Source organism: Octopus sinensis, linkage group LG25 (assembly GCF_006345805.1).
Source record: "Octopus sinensis linkage group LG25, ASM634580v1, whole genome shotgun sequence".
NCBI classification, from domain to species: Eukaryota; Metazoa; Mollusca; class Cephalopoda; order Octopoda; family Octopodidae; genus Octopus; species Octopus sinensis.
Window position 1 is genome coordinate 18,915,575 of NC_043021.1, and position 23,991 is coordinate 18,939,565.

A 23,991-nucleotide genomic window follows, 5' to 3' on the forward strand; every position below is an offset into this window, starting at 1 on the left:
CTGTAGAAGCCCTGCCAGATCAAGATTGGAGCCTGGTGCGACCGTCTGGTTCGCCAGCCCTCAGTCAAAATCGTCCAACCCATGCTAGCATGGAAAGCGGACGTTAAATGATGAACGATTTTCATTCTGGTGTAAGCATGTGCATATATTTGCATATTTTTTCCCCAACTTCAGGACAGAATTTTCCCTAGGCATCAACATAGACTTTCTCACACGTTATGCCTGTATGTTCAGAAAATGTAATTTTCCCACATAGAGTGCACTTCATAATCAAGGCTCTGATGAAGCTTTAGGATGTTAACCAAGAACTCATTTAAGAGTCCACTGCATCTTATAACAGAAACAACTGATAGACAAATAGATAGATTTGTGTATTTGTTTGTGTGTGTGTGTGTGTGTGTGTGTACTTGATGATGTCTTTGTGTCTGTGCTTGTCACCCTCACTGCTTGGTACCTGGTGCTGGTTTGTTTACACCCCTGTAACTTAGTAGCTCAGCAAAAAAAAAATGGTCTTGGAGGTTGATCTGTTTGACTAAAATCCTTCTTATACTCTGTCCCAGCATGACCACTGTCCAGTGATTGGAACAAGTAAAAGATGAAATATATATATATATATATAAATATATATATAATAAATTAATAAATAAAACATATGCATATATACATACATATATGTACGTACCTACCTCTACATGTATATATACATGCATATATGAGTACTGGACACCAAAAAAACGCTGAACACAATGAGAAACGAAAACATAAACACAAAACCAAGGAAATGGACATTTTTCTTAAACAATGAAAAAATAGAGTACAGGACATACAAAACAAGGAAAATTCCCCTTCTTCAGTCGCCTCTGTTTCATCTACTCCGCGTTTCGAAGGTCAAGGCGAGACACGACTTCAATAAAACATTCCTTCCCGCAAAAGGCAAATTAAATAAAATTTGAGATTTTTTTTACTGAAGGGTAAAAATGGTAACAAAAACAGGACAGTAAAGGACAGATAAGTAGTTGATAGCTTCCGTTACCTAGGTAACCAAGTGAGAGTGGATGCTCGGAGAGTATTACCAGTAGAATAAGAATAGCCTGAGCAAAGTACAGAAAGCCCCTACCTTTACTGGTGACAAAGGGCCTCTTGCTCAGAGTGAAGGGCAGACTCTATAATGCATGTGTGCATACTGCCATGCTACGTGGCAGAGGAACATGGGCCATGACTGTTGAGGATATACGTAGGCTTGAAAGAAATGAAGCTAGTATGATCCACTGGATGTGTAATGTTAGTGTGCACACACAACAGAGTGTAAGCGCCCTGAGAGAAATGTTGGAGCATCAGATGTGGTGTGCAAGAGAGACGACTGCGCTGGTATGGTCATGTGTTGTGTATGGATGAGGAGAGCTGTGTGAAGAAGTGCCACTTCCTAACAGTGGAAGTAACCCATGGAAGAGGGAGACCCAGGAAGACATGGGATGAGGTGGTGAAGCACGACTTTCGAACATCAGGCCTCACAGAGGTAATGACAAGAGACCGAGACCTCTGGAGATATGCTGTGATTGAGAAGACCCGGCAAGTAGCCGTAGCCTATACCGGTGTTACATAACCAGCCCATTTAAAAATACCTTTGAATCATTGGGCGACACGCCGTGCATAAGGAAACCTATTGAGTCAAGTAAAATTACAATCACAATCAGAATCTCAATCAAATTGAAATAAAAAATTGCGCCTAATTGGCTCGTGTGCCAGTGGCACATAAAAAGCACCATTTGAGTGTGGTCAGTACCAGTGCCACTAACTGGCACATAAGAAGCACCATTCAGTGTGGTTGATGTCAGTTCCACCTGACTGGCTCCTGTACAAATGATACATAAAAAGCACCATTTGAACATTGTCAATGCCAGTCCCACCTGACTGGCTAATGTGCCAGTGACACGTAAAAAGCACCCACTACACTCTCAGAGTGGTTGGTGTTAGGAAGGGCATTCAGCTGTAGAAACCTTGCCAAATCAGTTTGGAGCCTGGTGCAGCCTCCAGGATGGCCAGACCTCAGTCAAACTGTCCAACCCATGCCAGCATGGAAAGTGAATGTTAAAATGACAATGATGATGATGATGACTCCCTGGAAGAAAGAAAAATAAAGTAATTGAAGTCAGTTCCCCTTACTGTGGGGACTAATAGAAATAAGGGATCAGTTGGTATAGAGCAGGGGTGGGCGAACTTTTTTGATCGCAGGCCGCACAGTGCGTCTTTGGAACCTTGGCGGGCCTCATTTATAAAAATCAAGTGAAAATATTTTTAAAGGCGGTTATAGACCTATAAACACACAATTGATTGAAAGGAAATTTTGTGAAATATTCCTGGTTTAAGTGATTTAATTTATTTTTTAGAGTATCGGGTTCATGTTTTTCGGTTATTTGCTCCAATAGTTGAAATTATTACAGGAACCTCGGTTATTTTGGACAGCCTGTTATTGCTTACAAATTGCCAGGAACGGAATTTTCCTAGTAAAATCTGCACTAATTGTGGACAACCATATCTTCACCCGGAAATGTGTTTTATTATGATGTCATGGGAATATTTCTCGAAATTTTTCATCGCTTCACAGTAGCTGAAACAAACAAACAGCGGACAATTTTGTGAAGGCGCGAAACAGTGAACTGAAATAAAATGCAAACTATTGTGAATTACCGTACAACTGAAACAGTTACGAAGTATCTGCATAGAAGTTGGGATTCATAAAAGCTCTCGGCGGGCCGCATGAAAACCTATGGCGGGCCGCATGCGGCCCGCGGGCCGTAGTTTTCCCACCCCTGGTATAGAGTATATGTTTTTTAAAATAATCATTGTAATCAGGAGACCTTCTATGAGATTGCTTGACCTGGTAAAACTAGCAACCAAATCCCCCTTAACCCTCTAGCATTCAGATTATTCTATCAATTGTAATTCTTATTTATTAACATTGTTTTCAATTAATCATGCATTATCTCATAGTTTTGAGATTTCAATGAATGAATGACATTGTTAGGTGCATGTGAGAAGTTGGATCTGGCCAGTTTGAACATAGAACAGATAGGATATTTGGACCAGATATGGCTGGTTTAATCCTTTAGCATTCAGATTTCTCTGTCAAATGTAATGCTTATTTATTCATAATGTTTGGAATTAATCCTGTATTATCTTGTAGCTTTGAGATTTCAATGATGTGGATGTTTATTTTTAGAATGACATTGTAGGGTAGGTGTGAAGGCAGCGAGCTGGCAGAGTCGTTAGCACGCCAGGTGAAATGTTACAGGAAGAGGAATATAGAGGGGTGGTATGGGTGGGTAGGTAAAGTAAGTTTATTGGGGTGTGAGAGGTGAATTTGCAGATGGATAGAGGGAGATGCAGTGAGTGGTGGGCAGAAACGTTTGCACGACGGGTGAAATACTTAGCGGTATTTCGTCTGCCACTACGTTCTGACTTCAAATTCCGCTGAGGTCGACTTTGCCTTTCATCCTTTCGGGGTCGATTAAATAAGTACCAGTTACGCACTGGGGTCAATGTAATCGACTTAATACCTATGTCTGTCCTTGTTTGTCCCCTCTATGTTTAGCCCCTTGTGGGTAATAAAGAAATAGGTGGAGGCAAGATCAGTCACGGGTCTCTGTTGGAGGGAAAGGTTAAGGAAATAGGAGTGGATTAATGGAGGGGGGTGGTAATAGGTGGCAGTGAAACAGTATGGAGTGAGTCGGGTGTGTGTGTGTGTATAAGTGATGGCACAGTGTTTGGGGTAAAGTCGGAAGTACACAAGAATAGAAATGGCGGGAGATGGACAGAAGTAATGGGGAGGAAGAACAAGAAGGAGAATAAAAAAGGGAAGGGGTATGGGTGGGCATGAGCAAAGCGTAAGTAGCCAGGGGTCTCAGGTATGCTGTTGTTTGCTGGCCCCGTTGAGACCAGATCCCTGTCATGGACTGAAACTCTCTTGCCAGTGGCTCCAGACTCACCTGATTTGTGAGGACAGGGCTTGCCTAATCTGCAGCTTGTTCTTTTATGTGTTTCAGTCATTGGACTGTGGCCATGCTGGAGTACCACCTTAAAGGGTTTTTAGTCAAAGGCGGCGAGCTGGCAGAAACGTCAGCATGCCGGGCGAAATGCGTGACCGTATTTCGCCTCCCGCTACGTTCTGAGTTCAAATTCCGCTGAGGTCGACTTTGCCTTTCATCCTTTCGGGGTCGATAAATTAAGTACCAGTTACGCACTGGGGTTGATGTAATCGACTTAATCCGTTTGTCTGTCCTTGTTTGTCTCCTCTGTGTTTAGCCCCTTGTGGGTAGTAAAGAAATAGGTTTTTAGTCAAACGGTGGCACGTAAAAAACACCAACCAATCATGGCTCTTGCCAGTCTTCCATGGCACCTGTGCCGGTGGCACATAAAAAGCACCCACTACACTCACGGAGTGGTTGGCGTTAGGAAGGGCATCCAGCTGTAGAAACACTGCCAGATCGGATTGGAGCCTGGTGCAGCCTCCTGGCTTCCCAGACCCCGGTCGAACCGTCCAATCCATGCTAGCATAGAAAACGGACGTTAAACAATGATGATGATGATAAATCCAACCAAGGACTTATTTTCGTTTTTAATTCTAGTACTTATTCTGTCAGTCTCTTTTGCTGAACTGCCAAGTTACAGGGACGTAAACACACTAACACCAGTTATCAAGTGGTGATGGGGGAACAAACACAGACACAAAGACACACATACATATGCATACATACATACATACATACATACATACATACATATATATATTGGGTTGGTGTATAATTATTGCGGATTTTTTTCAACAAATTTTATCCAACAAAAACAATAACAACATGTAACAAAAACATCTTTAAATGATTATTCCGGAGCATATTCACCATCTACTTCAATTACTGCTTCCCATTTGCTTGGCAGATGGTCAGACCATCATTTAAAGATGTTTTTATTAAATATTGTTAGTTTTTGTTGAATAAAATTTGTTGAAAAAAAAAGCCGCAATAATTATGCAGCAACCCAACATATATATATATATATATATATATATATATATATATATATATAAAATAGTGTACATTTAAACACATGAGAAACTACCTTTAACAGGTAATTTTACACACTAGAAGAAGCAGCCAAAACGACCAAAATCACATTTAAGAGCAATTTCGAAGGGAATGAAAAATATAAACTTTTACCTTGTTCTCTCTCTCTCTCTCTCTCTCTCTCTCTCTCTCTCTATCTATATATATATATATATATATATATATATATATATATATATATACATACACACACACACATACATACACATGATGGGCTTCTTTCAGTTTCCATCTACCAAATCGACTCACAAGGCTTTGGTTGGTCTGAGGCTGTAGTAGAAGACACTTGCCCAAGTTGTCATGCAGTGGGATTGAACCTGGAACCATGTGGTTGGGAAGCAAGCTTCTTATCATCATTGTTTAACATCTGCCTTCCATTGCTGGCATGGGTTGGATGGTCACACATGAGCTGGCCATGCAGGAGCCTGCACCAGACTTTTGTGTCCGTTTTGACAGGGTTTTTCCGACTGGATGCCCTTCAGGAAAATCTTTTCCGGGACCCTTCGAATCCTATATTGGATAGCTGCTTTACTATCTTGTTGCGTGGACCCGCACCCCACCAGAGGCCATATAAACCCTGGCTGAGAACGACTGCACTAGACGGTTCTCCACTCACCTCCTACCCACTCGACTTAGCTATGTTCTGACTGAATCACAAGAAGCGAATTAGCATCATCGTCATCAGTATCATCATCATCATCATCATCATCATGAACACCACCTACACCATCATGTTAATCATCACTTTATTACCATAATCGCAATCGCGTTTTATTTTCACAGTAGCACTAACAGCAACAACACCAACAGCGATAACAACGACCGATAACACCCCTTGTATCTGCCAATCATCTTAATTAACACAAACAGGCTAATTAGTTCAGTGGTTGACCACATTTGACAACATTGCTATATTACACTGTATTTACAACCAGCTTAAGCTAAAATGTTAAGGTCGTAAGTACATTAATTGCATGTTGAAATAACATGCCAACCAAACCGTTTCTCTCATGGTCAGCTAATGAAATGCTAAGCTAGTGTACATTGGGAATGAGGTAAAGAAGAACCAAGAGGAAATTTAGAACAAGTGTACTATTAGGGTACTTGGGAATGAGGTAAAAAAGAAGAAGCATCTGGTTGAAATGCTGAGTAAGTGTACTCTGGGAGTGAGGTAAAGAAGAACCAGGAGAAAAAGAAGAACAAGTGTTCTTGGGAATGAGGTAAAGAAGAAGAACCATCTTGACAAATGCTAAGTGTACTTTGGGAACAAGGTAAAGAAGAACTGAGAGGGAATTTAGAACAAGTGTACTATTAGGGTACTTGGGAATGAGGTAAAGAAGAGCAAGTGTACTTGGGAATGAGGTAAAGAAGAAGAACCATCTGGACAAATGCTAAGTGTACTTTGGGAACAAGGTAAAGAAGAACCATCTGGATGAAATGCTGAGTAAGCGTACTCTGGGAATGAGGTAGAAATGTGGAGTTAATGCACTGTGGGAATGGGGTAAACAAGAATGAACACAAGATTAGTTAATATAGACTAGAAATAAGGTAAAGAACCACCAAGATGAAAGGTTTAGCTAGTGTACACTAGGAATGAGGTAAGGGGAAGGGCAAACTCAAAAGCTAGGCTAGTGTATACTGGGAATGAGGTAAAGAAGAACTGAAAGAGAATGCTAAGTTAGTGCATTCTGGGAATGGAGCTTTTTGTGCTCTAGGAATGGGGTAAAGAAGAAGAATGAATTCAGAGGCTGACCTTAAGTATTCTGGAAATGATAATAATCATCATCGTTTAATGTCCGCTTTCCATGCTAGCATGGGTTGGATGGTTCGACTGGAGTCTGGGAAGCCAGGAGGCTGCACCAGGCTCCTGTCTGATTTGGCAGTGTTTCTACAGCTTGATGCCCTTCCTAACACCAACCACTCCGTGAATGTAGTGGGTGCTTTTTACGTGCCACCGGCATAGGTGCCAAGCAAGGCTGTCAACAGCCACGATCGGTTGGTGCCTTTTACATGCCACCGGCACGGAGGCCAGTCGAGGTGGCGCTGGCAATGACCACGTTCAGATGGTTCTTTTACGTGCCACCGGCACTGGTATCACAACTGCAATTTCCATTGATTTTTGATATACAAAAACAAAATATTGACCCTTTTTGATTCCAACCTGCCTGAAAAAGCCTTTGGTTCTATTATACAAACTTAACTGCTTTAAAATGATCTGAATTAAAACCTTCTGTTGAAATTCAATGTTATGTTCCCAACCCCAGGTTATTACTTTTTCTAATTTTGGCACAAGGCCAGCAATTGTGAGGGGAGGGGGAAGTTGGTTACACCAACCCCAGTGCTCAACTAGTACTTATTTTACTAACCCTGAATAAATGAAAGACAAAGCTACCCTTAGTGGAATTTGAGCTCAGAACATAAAGAACCAGAAGGAATGCCACTAAAAATTTGTTTGTCCCCTCTATGTTTAGCCCCTTGTGGGCAGTAAAGAAATATATATATATATATATATATATACTGAAAGAAACTGAAAGAAGCCTGCCATGTATGGATATATATATATATATATCCATACATGGCAGGCTTCTTTCAGTTTCTGTCTACCAAATCTACTCATAAGTCTTTGCTCGGTCTGAGGTTATAGAAGAAGACACTTGCCCAAGGTGCTACGCGGTGGGACTGAACCCGGAGCCATGTGGTTGGGAAGTAAGGTTCTTACCACACAGCCAAGCCATGTTGACAAAAAAAAAAATTCTTTAAGAGACAATAAAATGTTCAAGAACCAATGCTTTTGGGTGTGTTGATATGGTGTAAAATGTCAGCGTTTAATCATGTAATGTCTTGTAAAATAACCTGAGTGTAGAGAACAATTTTCATTTTTGAACAACATCAATAAATATTGGAGCCTATTAGAAAAAAAAAATGTCTTGACATAGTAATGAACAACAACAAAAAATAATAATAATAATAATCCATTTTATTATTTTTCTCTTTACAGTTCCAATGGGTGTTATCACTGAGACTGGAGTTCCAGGTAAAAAAATATTTTAATTATTTTTTAATTCTTAGTAAACATACTGTCTTAACCCTTTTAAATCCTCAGGGACATATATTCCGTGTGTGCTGCACATCCATCGAAAACGGCAAATTCGTTATAAATATTAACTGTACTCGTTAATTTAACCACAAACCATAATGGAAAACTTATGCTGTGCCCCTGCTTGAAATTCGGTGGCAGGTGTCTAGAAATAACACTGTACACCACACAGCGCATTGTATCATAATATGGTACTGGGCAATTAGTAGGAGAATAAGAGAATGGCAAAAAATTAATGGTGAACAGTGTGCAACAGCTTCGACAGCACGGTCGCAGGTTCAATTTCATGGCAAGAAGTTGTACACTTAAATTAATTTGAAATTCCTAAACTAAAACTAATTTTTGTTACAATAATTTTTTTTCTTACAGTGTCGGTGGCACGTAAAAAGCACCATCCGTCCGTGGCCGTTTGCCAGCCCGTCTGGCACCTGTGCGGGTGGCACGTAAAAAGCACCCACTACACTCACGGAGTGGTTGGTGTTAGGAAGGGCATCCAGCCGTAGAAACACTGCCAGATCAGACTGGGCCTGGTGCAGCCTTCTGGCTTCCCAGACCCCAGTTGAACCGTCCAACCCATGCTAGCATGGAAAGCGGACGCTAAATGATGATGATGATGATGATGTCATCATATAACTTTGATCCTAATTTGTTTTCAAAACTAATAATATACTTTTAGAAGTTGGAAACAAAACTTAAGTCAGGTCAAAGTCTGGTGCTGTTAGCACACCAAACACTACAAGTTTGAGCTGTATCAGCTGTTTTGTCATTAGTCACTGAAAACGGTTGGGCGTTGATATTTTGCTCAGTGGATTTTGTGATGTCCTTAATTGTGTACATCAGTATTTTATTTAAAATTTACGAGGGTGAGTCAAAAAGTAAATGCCATTTTGTTTAGGACAGGCGTAATTACCAACACAGGAACATGTATCATACATCAAAATGAAGCTTGGTCCTCTGTGGATCACATCCCTACTTCTCAACATAGTCACCGTTTCTCCCAATAGCATGTTCCACCTTCGAATGAGAGCATGTATCCCTGCCCCGTAAAATTCTGTTGACTGTTCTTTGAGCTACTTCTTCACTTCCTCGTCACTGGAATAATGTTTGTCTCAAACCCACTTTCATGGGGCCAAAGAAAGGCAACCGTTATTCCAGTGACAAGGAAATAAAAACTGTAGCATAGCTGTGTCTTCTGCAAAGTTGCTTTGATGCTGGTGACCTTTGCCTGTTGTAGGACCTCAATGTTTGTGACGAAGTCACTCTAGTACATTTGTAGAATAATAAAATCCTTGATCTATTTTATAAAATACAGTTATTTATAAGAGTTCGTTAATAATCTTATTTTTAAAAGTAATTTTAATAAGATAAATATTTGCTCTGTTTCTTGTTCGGTCTAAAATACCATCTGGCACTCTCTAGGAGGTACAGGCACCCCAGGTTGGATACCGTTCATGGATGGGTAGGAATTAGTACAGTTGGTAGTGAGACAGGCTTGGTAATGAAGTGTAACTAGGTCAGTTGGTACTGTTCTAGGTTTGATATTGTGTTGTAACTAGGTTTCTCGGTTTGATACTGTGTTGTAACTAGGTCAGTTAATAGTGAGAGACACTTGGTACTCTATTATAAGTCAGTTGGTAAAGAGCCAAGCTTGGCAGTCTATTGAAAGTAGGTCAGTTTGTAGTGATCAAAGTTTGGGGGTATATGGTAACTAGGTCAGTTGGTAGTGAGCAGGGCTTTTGTAAAGTATCAGAACTGGAGTCAGTTGATAGTGAGTCAAGTTTGGTGGTATTTTGTAACTAGGTCAGTTGTGAGCCAAGCTTGGTGCTGTATTGTATCTAGGTTGTTTAGTAGTGAGATCTGTTTTGATGTATATTGCAACTAGGTCACTTGGTAGTTAGTAAGGCTTTGTGACGTGTTGTAACTAGGTCAGTTGCTAATGAGCTTTGCTTCATGCTGTTTTGTAACTAGGTCAAATAGTCATGAATCATGTTTGGTATCATATTGTAACTAGGTCAACTGATACTGAACAAAGCTTTGGTATCATATTGTAACTAGGTCAGCTGATACAGAACAAGGCTTTGGTATCATATTGTAACTAGGTCAGCTGATACTGAACAAGGCTTTGGTATCATATTGTAACTAGGTCAGCTGATACTGAACAAGGCTTTCGTGATGACTTGAAACTAGGTCATAGCACTTTTGTGCACCTGTCAGGGCAGGGTACAAAGAGGGGTCCTCCCAGATGATATAGAGTGTGCTGGAGAAGATACACATGCACAGGACCTGCCCAAGGAATAGATGTACACTAAGGTACCATAAATTTAAAACAACAAATGAATTATTATCAACACCTCTCTGACTTTTGTACCATCCTGTACATGGGTACAAACTGTTAACCCCTAATCTTTTTTTCTCTTTGACTTCCAAAACAATTCTTTTTTGATATTTGATAAAGTGGATACATCGAAACTGGTTATATTTTAAATCACTCACTGTAACAAAAATATTAAACTTTTTACAACTTTATTTACAGTTTTAGCCATAAATTTTCATTTGTATGGACTTTTAACCCCCTTTCAACTAATATCTATAATTAATCCCCCCCCACCCAAAAAAAAACACGAAGGAAAAAAACTACAATATGAGGACGTGGTACATGTAAAGTATCAACAGATGCTCAGGGAAGGAAAGAAAGGGTGTTTTATGTTTCGAGCAAAGCTCTTCTTCAGAAACAGGAGACAGAGGAAGACGGAGGGAAAAAATCACCAACAATCCATATAGAGTTACATTTTGGAATATGCATATATATATATATATATATATATATATATATATAGGTGCAGGAGTGGGTGTGTGGTAAGAAGCTTGCTTCCCAACCACATAATTCCGGGTTCAGTCCCACTGTGTGGCACCTTGGGCAAGTGTCTTCTACTATAGCCTCAGTCCAACCAAAGCCTTGTGAGTGGATTTGGTAGATGGAAACTGAAAGAAGCCTGATGTACATATATGTGTGTGTGTGTGTATTTGTATGTGTCTGTGTTTGTCCCGCCATTATTGCTTGACAACTGATGTTGGTCCCCGTCACTTAGCGGTTCGGCAAAAGAGACCGATAGAATAAGTACTAAGCTTACAAAGAATAAGTCCTGGAGGGTCGATTTATTTGTTCAACTAAAGGCAGTGCCCCAGTATGGCCACAGTCAGATGACTGAAACAAGTAAAAGAATAAAAGAATAAGTATCGCTTGCACGTTCTCTCTCGCTCTCTTTTCCTCAATTTCTCTCTCTCTCTCTCTCTCTCTCTTCCCTCTCTCTGACGTACTTAGATATAATGTCATTCTATTATACAATTATCTCAGTTACGCAGTACATACGTTTTTATTTTGTGTCTTTGTTGTTTCTCTCTGAAACAGAGCATAAGAGAATACTTGATTGAATAAGCTATTTAATTTTCTTTCCTCTTATAGTACTTTCTTTGTATCCCTCACTTTATTTCTGTATGGTTCACTTAGCCTTCCATGTGGAGCACTTACCAGAAAAATCATCCAACAGTGTTACCTGTAGTACATATCTTGCTCAGGTGTGTGTTAGATTTTACTTTCAGCTGTTTAATGTGTAAGCCTTTTGTATTTAAACCATCCACATCTAACCCAAATATTCTATGTGTTTTATATTCAAACGGGCCAGATCCAGCCTCTCACGCCTACTCTACAATGTCATCCTAAGAATAAACAATCACACCATTCAAATCTCAAAGCTATTAGATAATGCATGATTAATTAGGAGCAGTGTGATTAAAAAGGCATTTGGCGCAATCGGTTAGCGCATTTGGCTGTTAACCTATTTCTTTATTACCCTCAAGGGGCTAAACACGGAAGCGACAAACAACGGCAGACAAACAGATTAAGTCCCCAGTGTGTAACTGGTACTTATTTAATCGACCCCAAAAGGATGAAAGGCAAAGTCGACCTCGGCGGAATTTGAACTCAGAACGTAGCTACAGACAAAATACCTATTTCTTTACTACCCACAAGGGGCTAAACACAGAAGCGACAAACAAGGACAGACAAACGGATTAAGTCAATTATATCAACCCCAGTGCGTAACTGGTACTTATTTAATCAACCCCGAAAGGACGAAAGGCAAAGTCGACCTCGGCGAAATTTGAACTCAGAACATAGCGACAGACGAAATACCGCCAGGCATTTTGCCCGACATGCTGACGACTCTGCCAGCTCAGGTTGGTGGTTCATGCCCATCCAGGGACGATGACTGATGATGATGATGATGATGCATTTGACAGAGCAACATGAATGCTAAAGGGTTAACCAGCCATATCTGGCCCAAATATTCCATCTGTTTTATGTTCAAACCAACTAGATCTGGCCTCTCACACCTGCCCTACAGTGTCGTTCTAAAGATAATCACATCATTGAACTCTCAAAGCTATGAAATAATGCATGATTAATTCAAAACAATGCAAATCAATAAACATTACATTTGACAGAGTGAGCTGAATGTTAAAGGATTAAAATGAGAGTTAAGTGTATGGCTTAACCCTTTAGCATTCAGACCATCCATATCTGATCCCAAAATATTCTACCTATTTTATGCTCACGCCTACCCTACAATGCCATTCTAAAAATAAACAATCACATCATCGAAATCTCAGAGTTACAAGATTATGTATGATTCATCATCATCATCGTTTAACGTCCGCTTTCCATGCTAGCACGAGTTGGACGGTTCGACCGAGGTCTGGGAAGCCAGAAGGCTGCACCAGGCTCCAGTCTGATCTGGCAGTGTTTCTACAGCTGGATGCCCTTCCTAACGCCAACCACTCCGAGAGTGTAGTAGGTGCTTTTTATGTGCCAGGGGAGGCTGGCAGCAGCCACGATCAGTTGGTGCTTTTTACATGCCACCGGCACAGAAGCTAGTCAAGGTGGCGCTGGCATCGGCCAAGTTCGGATGGTGCTATTTACATGCTGCTGGCATGGGTATCACAACTACAATTTCCATTTAATATTTATTTTGATGTTGATGTACTTGACTCAATAGGTCTCCTCAAGCACAGCAGGTCATGTGCCACTGGTACAGAAGTCGGTCAAGGCAGCGCTGGCATCGACCACGTTCAGATGGGGCTTTTAACGTGCCGCCAAATGTGAATAGATAAAATTTACATTTGACAGAAAAATCTGAATGCTAAAAAGTTAATGATAATTAAGAGGGATGGGTAGGGACATCCTTTCATTAACTTTGTTAGATTAATTAAGAAATAGCCTTTGGTGACATTGTGGTTCACATCATTGTTTAACCCTTTAGTATTCAGATTAATCTAACAAATGTAATGCTTATTGATTTACGTTATTCTGAATTCATCATGCACTATCATATAGTTTCGAGATTTCGATGATATAACTTTATTTTTAAAATGACATTGTAGGATAGGTGTGAGAGGCCAGATCTGACTGATTTGAAGATAAAACAGGTAGACTATTTTGGCCGGATATGGCCGGGTTGAATGCTAAAGGTTTAATGAGGTCAGTCCTCATTCAGCTGACCCATCATCAAAGGCTTTCTAGTAATGGCCATCCTGTCTTTGTTTAAGGTGTATTGTATCTAGGATAGCATCCAAGCTGCATATTCCAGCTTCTTTTTTTCAATTCTTTAACTGCAAAATTGAATTTCATAGTTATTCCAATAATGATGTTGAATATCTACCAAAAAAAAATATAGAATTGGTATTTTCTGCAAGTCATGTTGGCTCAATAAACTTCCCATATCTTCACAAAGGATTGTTCTGCGCTGGTACCACATAGAATGCACTCATGCTTGTGCTGTGTAATGCACCTGTGTCAGTGGTACGTAAAACGCACCGAAGCACACTCTGTAAAGTGGTTGGCATCAGGAAGTGCATCCTGCTGTAGAAACTATGCCACAAGAGACAACTGTAGTCTGGCCAGCTCCATGTCAAACTGTCCAACTCATGCCAGCATGGAAAACAGTTGTTAAATGATGATCACAATGACGACGATGATGATGATGATGATGATGACAGCAGCATTCCTCAACAAAAGATAGATTAGTGTATAAAACTACTTTTCACAGTTAAGGGTAATGAAATTTTGAGTTGATACATTTGATTTCTGTTGTAAAAGGGTTAACCCTTTAGTGTTCAGATTACTCTGTCTCATGTAAAGCTTTTTTATTCATCTTGTTTTGAATTAATCATTCATCATCTTATAGCTTTGAGGTTTCAATGATGTGATTGTTTATTTTTAGAATGTCAATGTAGGTTAGGTGTGAGAGGCTAGATATGGCCAGTTTGAATATAAAACATGTAGAATATTTGGGCCGGATTTGGCCAGTTTAAACACTAAAGGATTAAGTCAGTAGGAGGGGATTTGGTTGCTATTTTTGATAGGTTCTGTATATTCCCTGTTGACTTGGATTCAAAGACATTCCCAAGAACTTTCAGATTGATGCTTTTAGGTCAGTGGTTCTGAGCATATTTAATATCTTGGCCAGATCCAAAACCTAATTTTTTTGTAGGGGCCTGCACTAAAAAAAAGTAGAAAACAAATCAATGAAGGTGAGGGAAGATTGCCGATCGGGGCCACTGGAAGGATGCTTAAGGATCGTATACAACCCTGGGATCTGTGATTGAGAACTGCGGTTTTAGATAGTTGAAAGTTAGCCGGGGTCTCTACTAGTGTTTTGTTAAACTTCACAAACACCCTGGTTCCCTCTCCCCCACACCCCCTCCACCACAACCACTGACCTATTGATGTAACTGGTTCCATTGATCTCCCCACCACCACCACCAGTCTGGGGGGAGCGTCATCTTATGAAGGTCATGAATACTGTCCCATTTTCTCTAAGTACAACCTCGGAGAGGTGCCCCACCCCCACACATACTTTGAATATAATATATTCTGTTAGATAATTGGGTACTTTATGGCGTGCAGCCCCAACCTCAAATAAATAAATGTAGAGAGTGTTAATGACATAATTGCTCTTAGCTTCAGATGTTGATTAGAGCATGAGGATAATTAATTGAGCATTTGGTTGCCCTAGCTCTGTGTGTGTATACATGTGAGTTTGTGTATCTCTCTATCTGTCTGTATGTCTGTCTCTGCTGAGCAAAATCGCAGTCATAGCAGATACCTATTTCTTTACTACCCACAAGGGGCTAAACACAGAGGGGACAAACAAGGACAGACAAACGGATTAAGTCGATTACATCGACCCCAGTGCGTAACTGGTACTTAATTTATCAACCCCCGAAAGGATGATAGGCAAAGTCGACCTCGGCGGAATTTGAACTCACAACGTAGCGGCAGACGAAATACGGCTACGCATTTCGCCCGGTGTGCTAACGATTCTGCCAGCTCGCAGTTGTAGCAGATACCGGTGTCATGTAAATTGGCATCCATACTGGTGGCACGTAAACACACTCTGGTGTCACGCAAATGGCATGTAAAAGCACCCATTACACTCTTGGAGTGGTTGGCGTTAGGAAGGACATCCAGCCTTAGCAAACTATGCCAAATCAGACTGGAGTCTTGTGTAGCCTTCCAGTGTGCCAACCCAGTCATACTATCCAACCCATGCCAGCATGGACAACGGATGTTAAATGATGATGATATATATATATATATATATATATATATATATATATATATATAGGCGTAGGAGTGACTGTGTGGTAAGGTAGTTTGCTTACCAACCACATGGGCAAGTGTCTTCTACTATAGCCTCGGACTGACCAAAGCCTTGTGAATGGATTTGGTAGATGGAAACTGAAAGAAGCCTGTTGTACATATGTATATATGTACATGCGTGTATATGTTTGTGTGTCTGTGTTTGTCCCCCCGACAGCGCTTGACAACCGATGCTGGTGTGTTTATGTCCCTGTAACTTAGCGGTTTGGCAAAAGGACTTATTCTCTGTAAGCTTAGTACTTATTCTATCGGTCTCTTTTGCCGAACCGCTAAGTTACGGGAATGTAAACACACCAGCATCGATTGTCACGCGATGTTGGGGGGACAAACACAGATACACAAAAATATACACACACACATACATATATGAGGATCTTGATAGCTGGGATAGTAAGGAGTTCCCTCCCTGCTTGCAATATATAGCAAGCGCAAAACCCACTGGGTAACCTGCTGGAGGAGGCGTCCTTCTGGGGTTAAAATAGCAGTATCGTCCATTCTTAGAGAACACCCATGTTTATATATACAAAAATGGGACAAGCACGCAAAACACCCAGACAGACGATACAAAAAAACAAGGACAGGTCATTCAGAGTTTTCTTTCCTCAGTCAAGTTCCAGATTATCTTTGCAATTTTAGCTGGTTATAAGGTTAATTGAGTTAGATGTTAAAATAACTGTCTAAGGGATAGAAGTATCCATTACACTATGGGTATATTTAACCATAGGCATACATATGCTAACATATTATGCTCATAAACTATAGGTAAAGACAGAGATAAATATAGGTTTATGAAAAATCAGAATTTAAAGAAAACAGAAAATGTTTTCTCTCTCTCTCTCTCTCTCTCTCTCTCTCTATATATATATATATATATAGGAAGGGCATCCAGCCATAGAAACCATGCCACAACAGATGTCTGTTTCTATGGCCGATGCCCTCTGTACTGGTCATCTTCATGTCAGCTTCATGTCAAACCATCCAACCCATGCTAGCATGGAAAGTAGATGTTAAACAATGATGATGTGATGGTAGTTCGAGCATCAAGCTTTCGATCGTGAGGTTGTGAGTTCGATTCCTGGACCGGGTTGTGTGTTGTTATAGGTACAATAGAAGGTCAAGCTCTGCAAGAAAGGGGCAGCCATTACCATCACACATGTACACATACATGCACGCACACACACACACACATCAAATAACACTATTACATACAAACATAGTCTTTCACTTGCACACCAAGAAAGACACATACACATCTGATCACTCGAGCATGCAGGCACATAAGCATACATCATCATCATCATCATCGTTTAACGTCTGCTTTCCATGCTAGCATGGGTTGGACGGTTTTGACTGAAGGCTGGCAAGCCAGATGGCTGCACCAGGCTTCAATCTTGATCTGGCAGAGTTTCAACAGCTGGATGCTCTTCCTAACGCCAACCACTCCGAGAGTGTAGTGGGTGCTTTTTACATGCCACCGGCATCGGGGCCAGTCAGGCGGTACTGGCACCAGCCTCGCTTGAATCTTTTACACATGACACCGGCACAGGAACCAGTAAGGCTATGCTGGTAACGATCACGCTCGAATGGTGTCTTTTATGTGCCACCGGCACGGGGGCCAGATAGCCGCTCTGGCAACGATCACGCTTGGATGGTGCTCTTAATACCCTACTAGCACAGGGCTCGAGTGCCAGTAAGGCGACGTCGGTAACAATCACGCTCGAATAAATACGCATTCATTCACACACATGTGTATCTGTACATATACACATACATGCGCAAGCATGCACTCACACACAAACATGCATGCATGTTCACGTACACTCATAACCTACATCTGTAGTAAACTATATTGTTGTTTAACCCAGCAAGTAGATCATCACAGATATTCCAGTCATGACTATCCCATCTGCCTATCTATCTGTCTTTCTATATACATACATATATACATACATGCATACACTCACACACATTTATACATGCTTACATATATATAATGTCTATATATATATATTTATTTATTTATTGTGTATATATTATATGTATATATTGTGCATATATTATATATAATATATTATATGTATATATTGTGTATATATATGTTATATATATATATATATTGTGTATATATATGTTATATGTATATATTGTGTGTATATATATATATATATATTATATATATATATATATTGTGTATATATATGTTATATATATATATATGTATATATATATATATATATATATATATATATAAAATGTCTTTCTCCCCCACCCACTCTCTCTCTCTCTCTCTCTACACACACATATATATATACAGAGAGAGATGAGGGACTGCATCATTCACTGTGTCTTTTTATTCCAAGACGTTCAGGCTTGGTTTGCAGCGAGGGAGATTTGGCTACTATTTCTAGCTGGTCGAACAGTGGCCACATAGAAACTCCCCTCAAACGTATATTGTCATGGTTAAGATGGCAACATTCGTGTCTGCAGACTGAAGGAAAAAGTGGTATATTCTGTCATGTGATGCAGTGATGTAAGGCAGTAGATGGCGCTATTACTGCTGCAACAACCGACACCAGCTGTAGTCGTAGTAGTAGCAGTAGTAGGAGCAGCAGCAGCAGTCCTGCAGAGGTACCAGTGCCGCACTCCTGTGACAATAACGATGAGGTTGTAACTGTCTCAGATGCTGCCTTGCCCCACCCCCTCACCACTCCCCACCATTTTTGACAAAAGTGAAGCTTACCTGTGATCATCATCACCATCTTCGTCATCATAATCATCATCTTCATCATCATCGTCATCATTATCATCATCATCGTCGTTATTATCATCTTCATCATCATCATCACCATCTTCATCATCATCGCTGTCATTATCATCATCATTGTTATCATCATCTTAATCATTATCATCATCACCATCTTCATCATCATCATCTTCGTCATCGCTGTCATTATCATCATCATCGTCGTTATCATCATCATCATCATCATCTTCGTCATCACTGTCATTATCATCATCATCATCATCATTTTGTCATTATCATCATCTTCGTCATCATCATCATCATCATCACTGTTAACACCACCACCGCAGCAATCGTCACTATGAGCTAACGATGAAGAGGTACATATGTGGACACTTGACCTGCTGGAAATAGCAGGCAAATCTCCTGGAAATCCACAAAGCAATGCCTTACCATCTTTTAAAGCAGAATATGTTGTATATCCTGATCCACAACAGGTTCCTTGCATGTTTGAATGCCTTTGATCATAGGTCTGCTCAGACCGGGAGGGGGGGAGGTGTTAACTGGGGGGTTAAACAACTATGACCACCTTTCCCCCTTGCTGTCTCCATCACCCAACTCCCACCCACCTCCATTCCCACCACTTCTGTCATTGTGCCATTATCATCATTAGCTTAGCCTTTGTAACGAGCTAGTTTACTTTTAGCATCACTTCAGCCACCACCACCACCACCACCACCATCATTAATTAGCACCACTATCATCATCATCGTTACCATCAACACTACTGTTGTCATTGTCATTACCAAAACCATCACTAATGCTATCACCACCATCACCAGCACCACTACCATCACCATCAGTATACTACCCCCTCCACTGGCCACCATCACCAATGCCATCAACATCACCATTACCACCTGTCACCACTACCACCTGCTACAACCACCACCATCACCAACACCACTTGTATCATAGCTACCACCTACAACCACCAATACTTGCATCATGACTACCACCACCATCTCCACCTCTAGCATCACCATCTCTTTGACATTAGTGTTCTTACCATCGCAATCATTACCACCACCACCACCACCACCACCACTACAATCATCGCCAGCACCACCACCATCACCAACACCACTTGTATCATAGCTACCACCTACAACCACCAATACTTGCATCATGACTACCACCACCATCTCCACCTCTAGCATCACCATCTCTTTGACATTAGTGTTCTTACCATCGCAATCATTACCACCACCACCACACCACCACCACCACAATCATCGCCAGCACCACCACCTCCACTGCCACCTATATGATATTAATGATAATGTCATTGTAACCACAACCACTAGCTACAACCACCTCCCCATCACCATGTGATGTTACTGATGATAATACCATTGTCACCACCACCACCATCACAGACACCTCTGTAACATCTGTGATAAAGACCATCTCTATACCACCACCACCTCCACCTCCACCACTGTTGCCATCACCAACTCCCTTTCTAGGACATGAGAAATAATACCATAGTAGCCATCACCACCACCACAATCTCCACCATCGTTGTGAACCTTTCAGTGTTGCCCTCTATGCAATCTGTTTTACTATAACCACCACAGGCACAGGCATAGCTGTGTGGTAAGAAGCTTGCTTCCCAACCACATGGTCCTGGGTTCAGTCCCACTATGTGAAACCTTGGACAAGTGTTTTCAACTATATAGCTTCAGGCTGACCAAAGCCTTGCAAGTGAATTTGGTAGATGGAAACTGAAAGAAACCTATTGTGCGTGTGTGTGTCTGTGTGTGTGTGTGCCTGTGTGCGTGTGCCTGTGTGCGTGTGCACATCCACGCATGTGTGACAACCAGTCTTGGTGTGTTTACATCCCTGTAACTTAACAGTTTGGGGAATGAGACCATTAGAATAAGTACTAGGCTTTCAAAGAATAGTTCCAGGGGTCGATTTCTTCAACTAAAACCCTTTAGTATTTTATGTGTATAAATATATATATATATATATTATATATATATATATATATATATATATATGTATGTATGTATGTATGTTTGTGTGTCTGCGTTTGTCCCCCCAGCATCGCTTGACAACCGATGCTGGTATGTTTACATCCCCGTAACTTAGCGGTTCAGCAAAAGGGACCGATAGAATAAGTACTAGGCTTACAAAGAATAAGTCCTGGGGTCGATTTGCTTGACTAAAGGCTGTGCTCCAGCATGGCCACAGTCAAATGACTGAGGCAAGTGAAAGAATAAAGGTATATGTAGCAATGATCCCCAACCTTGTTTTGCATGATGGACCTCGTTTCATGCAAGACAATTTCTCCCATAGCCTGGGGGGAAATCACATGCACACCAAAAAACAATAAAATGCATGACATAATTTAATTATTACATATACAATATATGCATGTTGAACCTCATGGAAGGCGATGACAAGTGATCGTGACCTTTGGCAATTTGCTGTGCTTGAGAAGACACATCAAGCTGAGAGAAATTATAGCTGTGGCCAATGCCAAAAATACATTAAACGCATCTGTGCTGGTGACACGTAAAAGGCACCTGTGCCACTTACACGAAAAGTAGGGCTTTTGAGTCCGACTCTGACTCCTGTACTATTGGCACCTGACTCCCCTTTATGTAATTAAGTGATTGTGGTCTACATATCTCATAAAGCATATGTATACGTTTGTACTTTGACTAAGCTTATATGTTATAACTGGTTTATATTAACCCTTTCGTTACCGTATTTATTTTGAGATGCTCTGTGTTTCTTTCAATTACTTTAGATATCGCAAAGAATTTAGTAAAATAACTTAGTTATCATTAAGCTAGTGTTAGGAACATAAATTGTGACTAAGGCTTGGTGGAAGATTTTAATTCAAAACTTATGAAAACAAGACATTTGTACTCAGAGCCAGAGCCAGTTTCAGCCAGGTTGGTATTGAAAGGGTTAAGAATTGTTTCTCTATTATATATTTTAACCCTTTTCTTGCCATATTTCTGTTGAGATGCTCTGTTTCCTTCCATTACTTGAAATATAACAAAGAATTTAGCAAAATAACTTAGTTATCATTAAGCTAGTGTTAGGAACATAAATTATGACTAAGGTTTGGTGGAAGATTTTAATTCAGAACTTATGAAAACAAGACATTTGTACTACAGAACCAGAGCCGGTTTCAGCTGGGTTGGTAACGAAAGGGTTAAAGAATAAAGAGATTGTGAATCGGAATCAGAGTCGGTATAGTTTTACTGACCCTGACTCCACAGCCCGGATGAAAAGGCACCCACTACACTCTTGGTGAGGTTGTCGTTAGGAAAGACATCCAGCCATAGAAACCATGCCAAATTAAACTCAATGGTTTACAGTTCCAGTGAAACTGTTTAACCCATGGTAGCATGGAAGACAGACACTAGATGATGAAGATAATGTATATAATACAATATATATATATATATATATTACACATATACACGTGCCATATTTGACCAAATATTCTACCTGTTCTATGTTCAAACTGGCCAGATCTGGCCTTTCACACCAACCTTACAATACCATTCTAATAACAATTACGTCATCAAAATCTGAAAGCTGTAAGTTAACGTATGATTAATTAGAGCCGATGTGAATAAATAAGTGTTACTTTTGACAGAATAATGTGAACCCTAACCCTAAGGGCAAACTCTGGCAGTTTGGTATTAGCAAGGATCAAGGCGGTGAGCTGGCCTAATCGTTAGCACGTCGGGCGAAATGCTTTGTGGTATTTCGTCCACCGCTGCGTTCTGAGTTCAAATTCCGCCGAGGTCAACTTTGCCTTTCATCCTTTTGGGGTTGATAAATTAAGTACCCGTTACGCACTGGTGTCGATGTAATGACTTAATTCGTGTGTCTGTCCTTGTTTGTCCCCTCTGTGTTTAGCCCTTTGTGGGTAGTAAAGAAATAGGTATTAGCAAGGATAACACATAGGTGAGCAGTTGGTAGTAAATTGTTCTTTGTGACAAGTGGAATACGTCCTGTCCATTAAAAAGGAGATGCCCCAGCCAGGTTAGATGAAAACTGGGACAAACCACATTGGTCAAGTGGACAAATGACTGAGACTTTTGGCAGTATACCATGCTTGAGAAGACCTATCAAGCCAAGTGAGACTGTAGTCATGGCTGATGCTGCTGTTTCATAACTGGCACCTGTGCCAGTGGTATGTAAAAAGCACCCACTACACTCTTTGAGTGGTTGGCGTTAGGAAGGGCATCCAGCTGGATAAGCTATGCCAAGTCAGAGTGGAACCTGGTGCAGCTTCCTGGCTTACCAGTTTTCAGTCAAACCATCCAACCAGCATAGGAAAGTGGATGTTAAATGATGATGATGAATGTATGCCTTCACCAACTCTGACTGACCCTTTTCTGAGTTAGTGTCTGCTTGACACTTGGCCCCACAGTTTTGAGGAAGAGAATGATTAATGTAATTGACCCCAGTGTTTAATGGTTATTTCACTGACCCCAGGAGGATGAAAGGTAAACTACAGGATCTCTGTAGAATTTGAACTTAGCACTCATCAATAATAATTATAATTATAATAATATTATTATAATTTAAGGCGGCGAGCTGGCAGAAACGTTAGCATGCCAGGCGAAATGCTTAGCGGCATTTCGTCTGCTGCCATGTTCTGAGTTCAAATTCCGCTGAGATTGACTTTGCCTTTCATCCTTTCGGGGTTGATTAAATAAGTACCAGTTATGCACTGGGTCGATGTAATTGACTTAATCCCTTTGTCTGTCCTTGTTTGTCCCTTCTGTGTTTAGCCCCCTGTGAGCAATAAATAAATATATAATAATTATAATTTCTTTAATTGGTCACAAGAGCCTCAGATATTGAGGACAGCATGAGAATGAAATAACAATCTATCCATCTTTCTGTGTGTGAGAGAAATAGAGAGAATGTATGTGGATGTTTTTGTGTTAGTGTGTGTATTTGTATATGTTGATGAGTGTGTGGTCTTGATGGAACTATAGGAGAAAGGGGTGAGTGAATTAAAATAGGTGTAGGAGTGGCTGTGTGGTAAGTAGCTTGCTTACCAACCACATGGTTCCAGGTTCAGTCCCACTGCATGGCACCTTGGGCAAGTGTCTTCTACTATAGCCTCGGGCCGACCAAAGCATTGTGAGTGGATTTGGTAGATGGAAACTGAAAGAAGCCCGTCATATATATATATATATATATATAATAATAAATATTAGGGAATATATCCAAATTTACAGGGAAAAAAAATCAGATTTAGGAT

General features: G+C 40.5%; 1 protein-coding gene across 4 annotated transcripts in view; it reads left to right on the forward strand.

Moving 5' to 3' along the window:
• LOC115224309 (calcium-independent protein kinase C) overlaps nt 1-23,991 on the forward strand; it is a 236,711-nt gene that overhangs the window by 99,493 nt on the left and 113,227 nt on the right. For all 4 annotated transcript variants that reach the window (XM_036513225.1, XM_036513226.1, XM_029795154.2 and 1 more), the window contains exon 3: nt 8,119-8,154. In XM_036513225.1, coding sequence (XP_036369118.1) covers nt 8,119-8,154 — 36 coding nt within the window. The remainder of the gene's footprint in view (nt 1-8,118; nt 8,155-23,991) is intronic.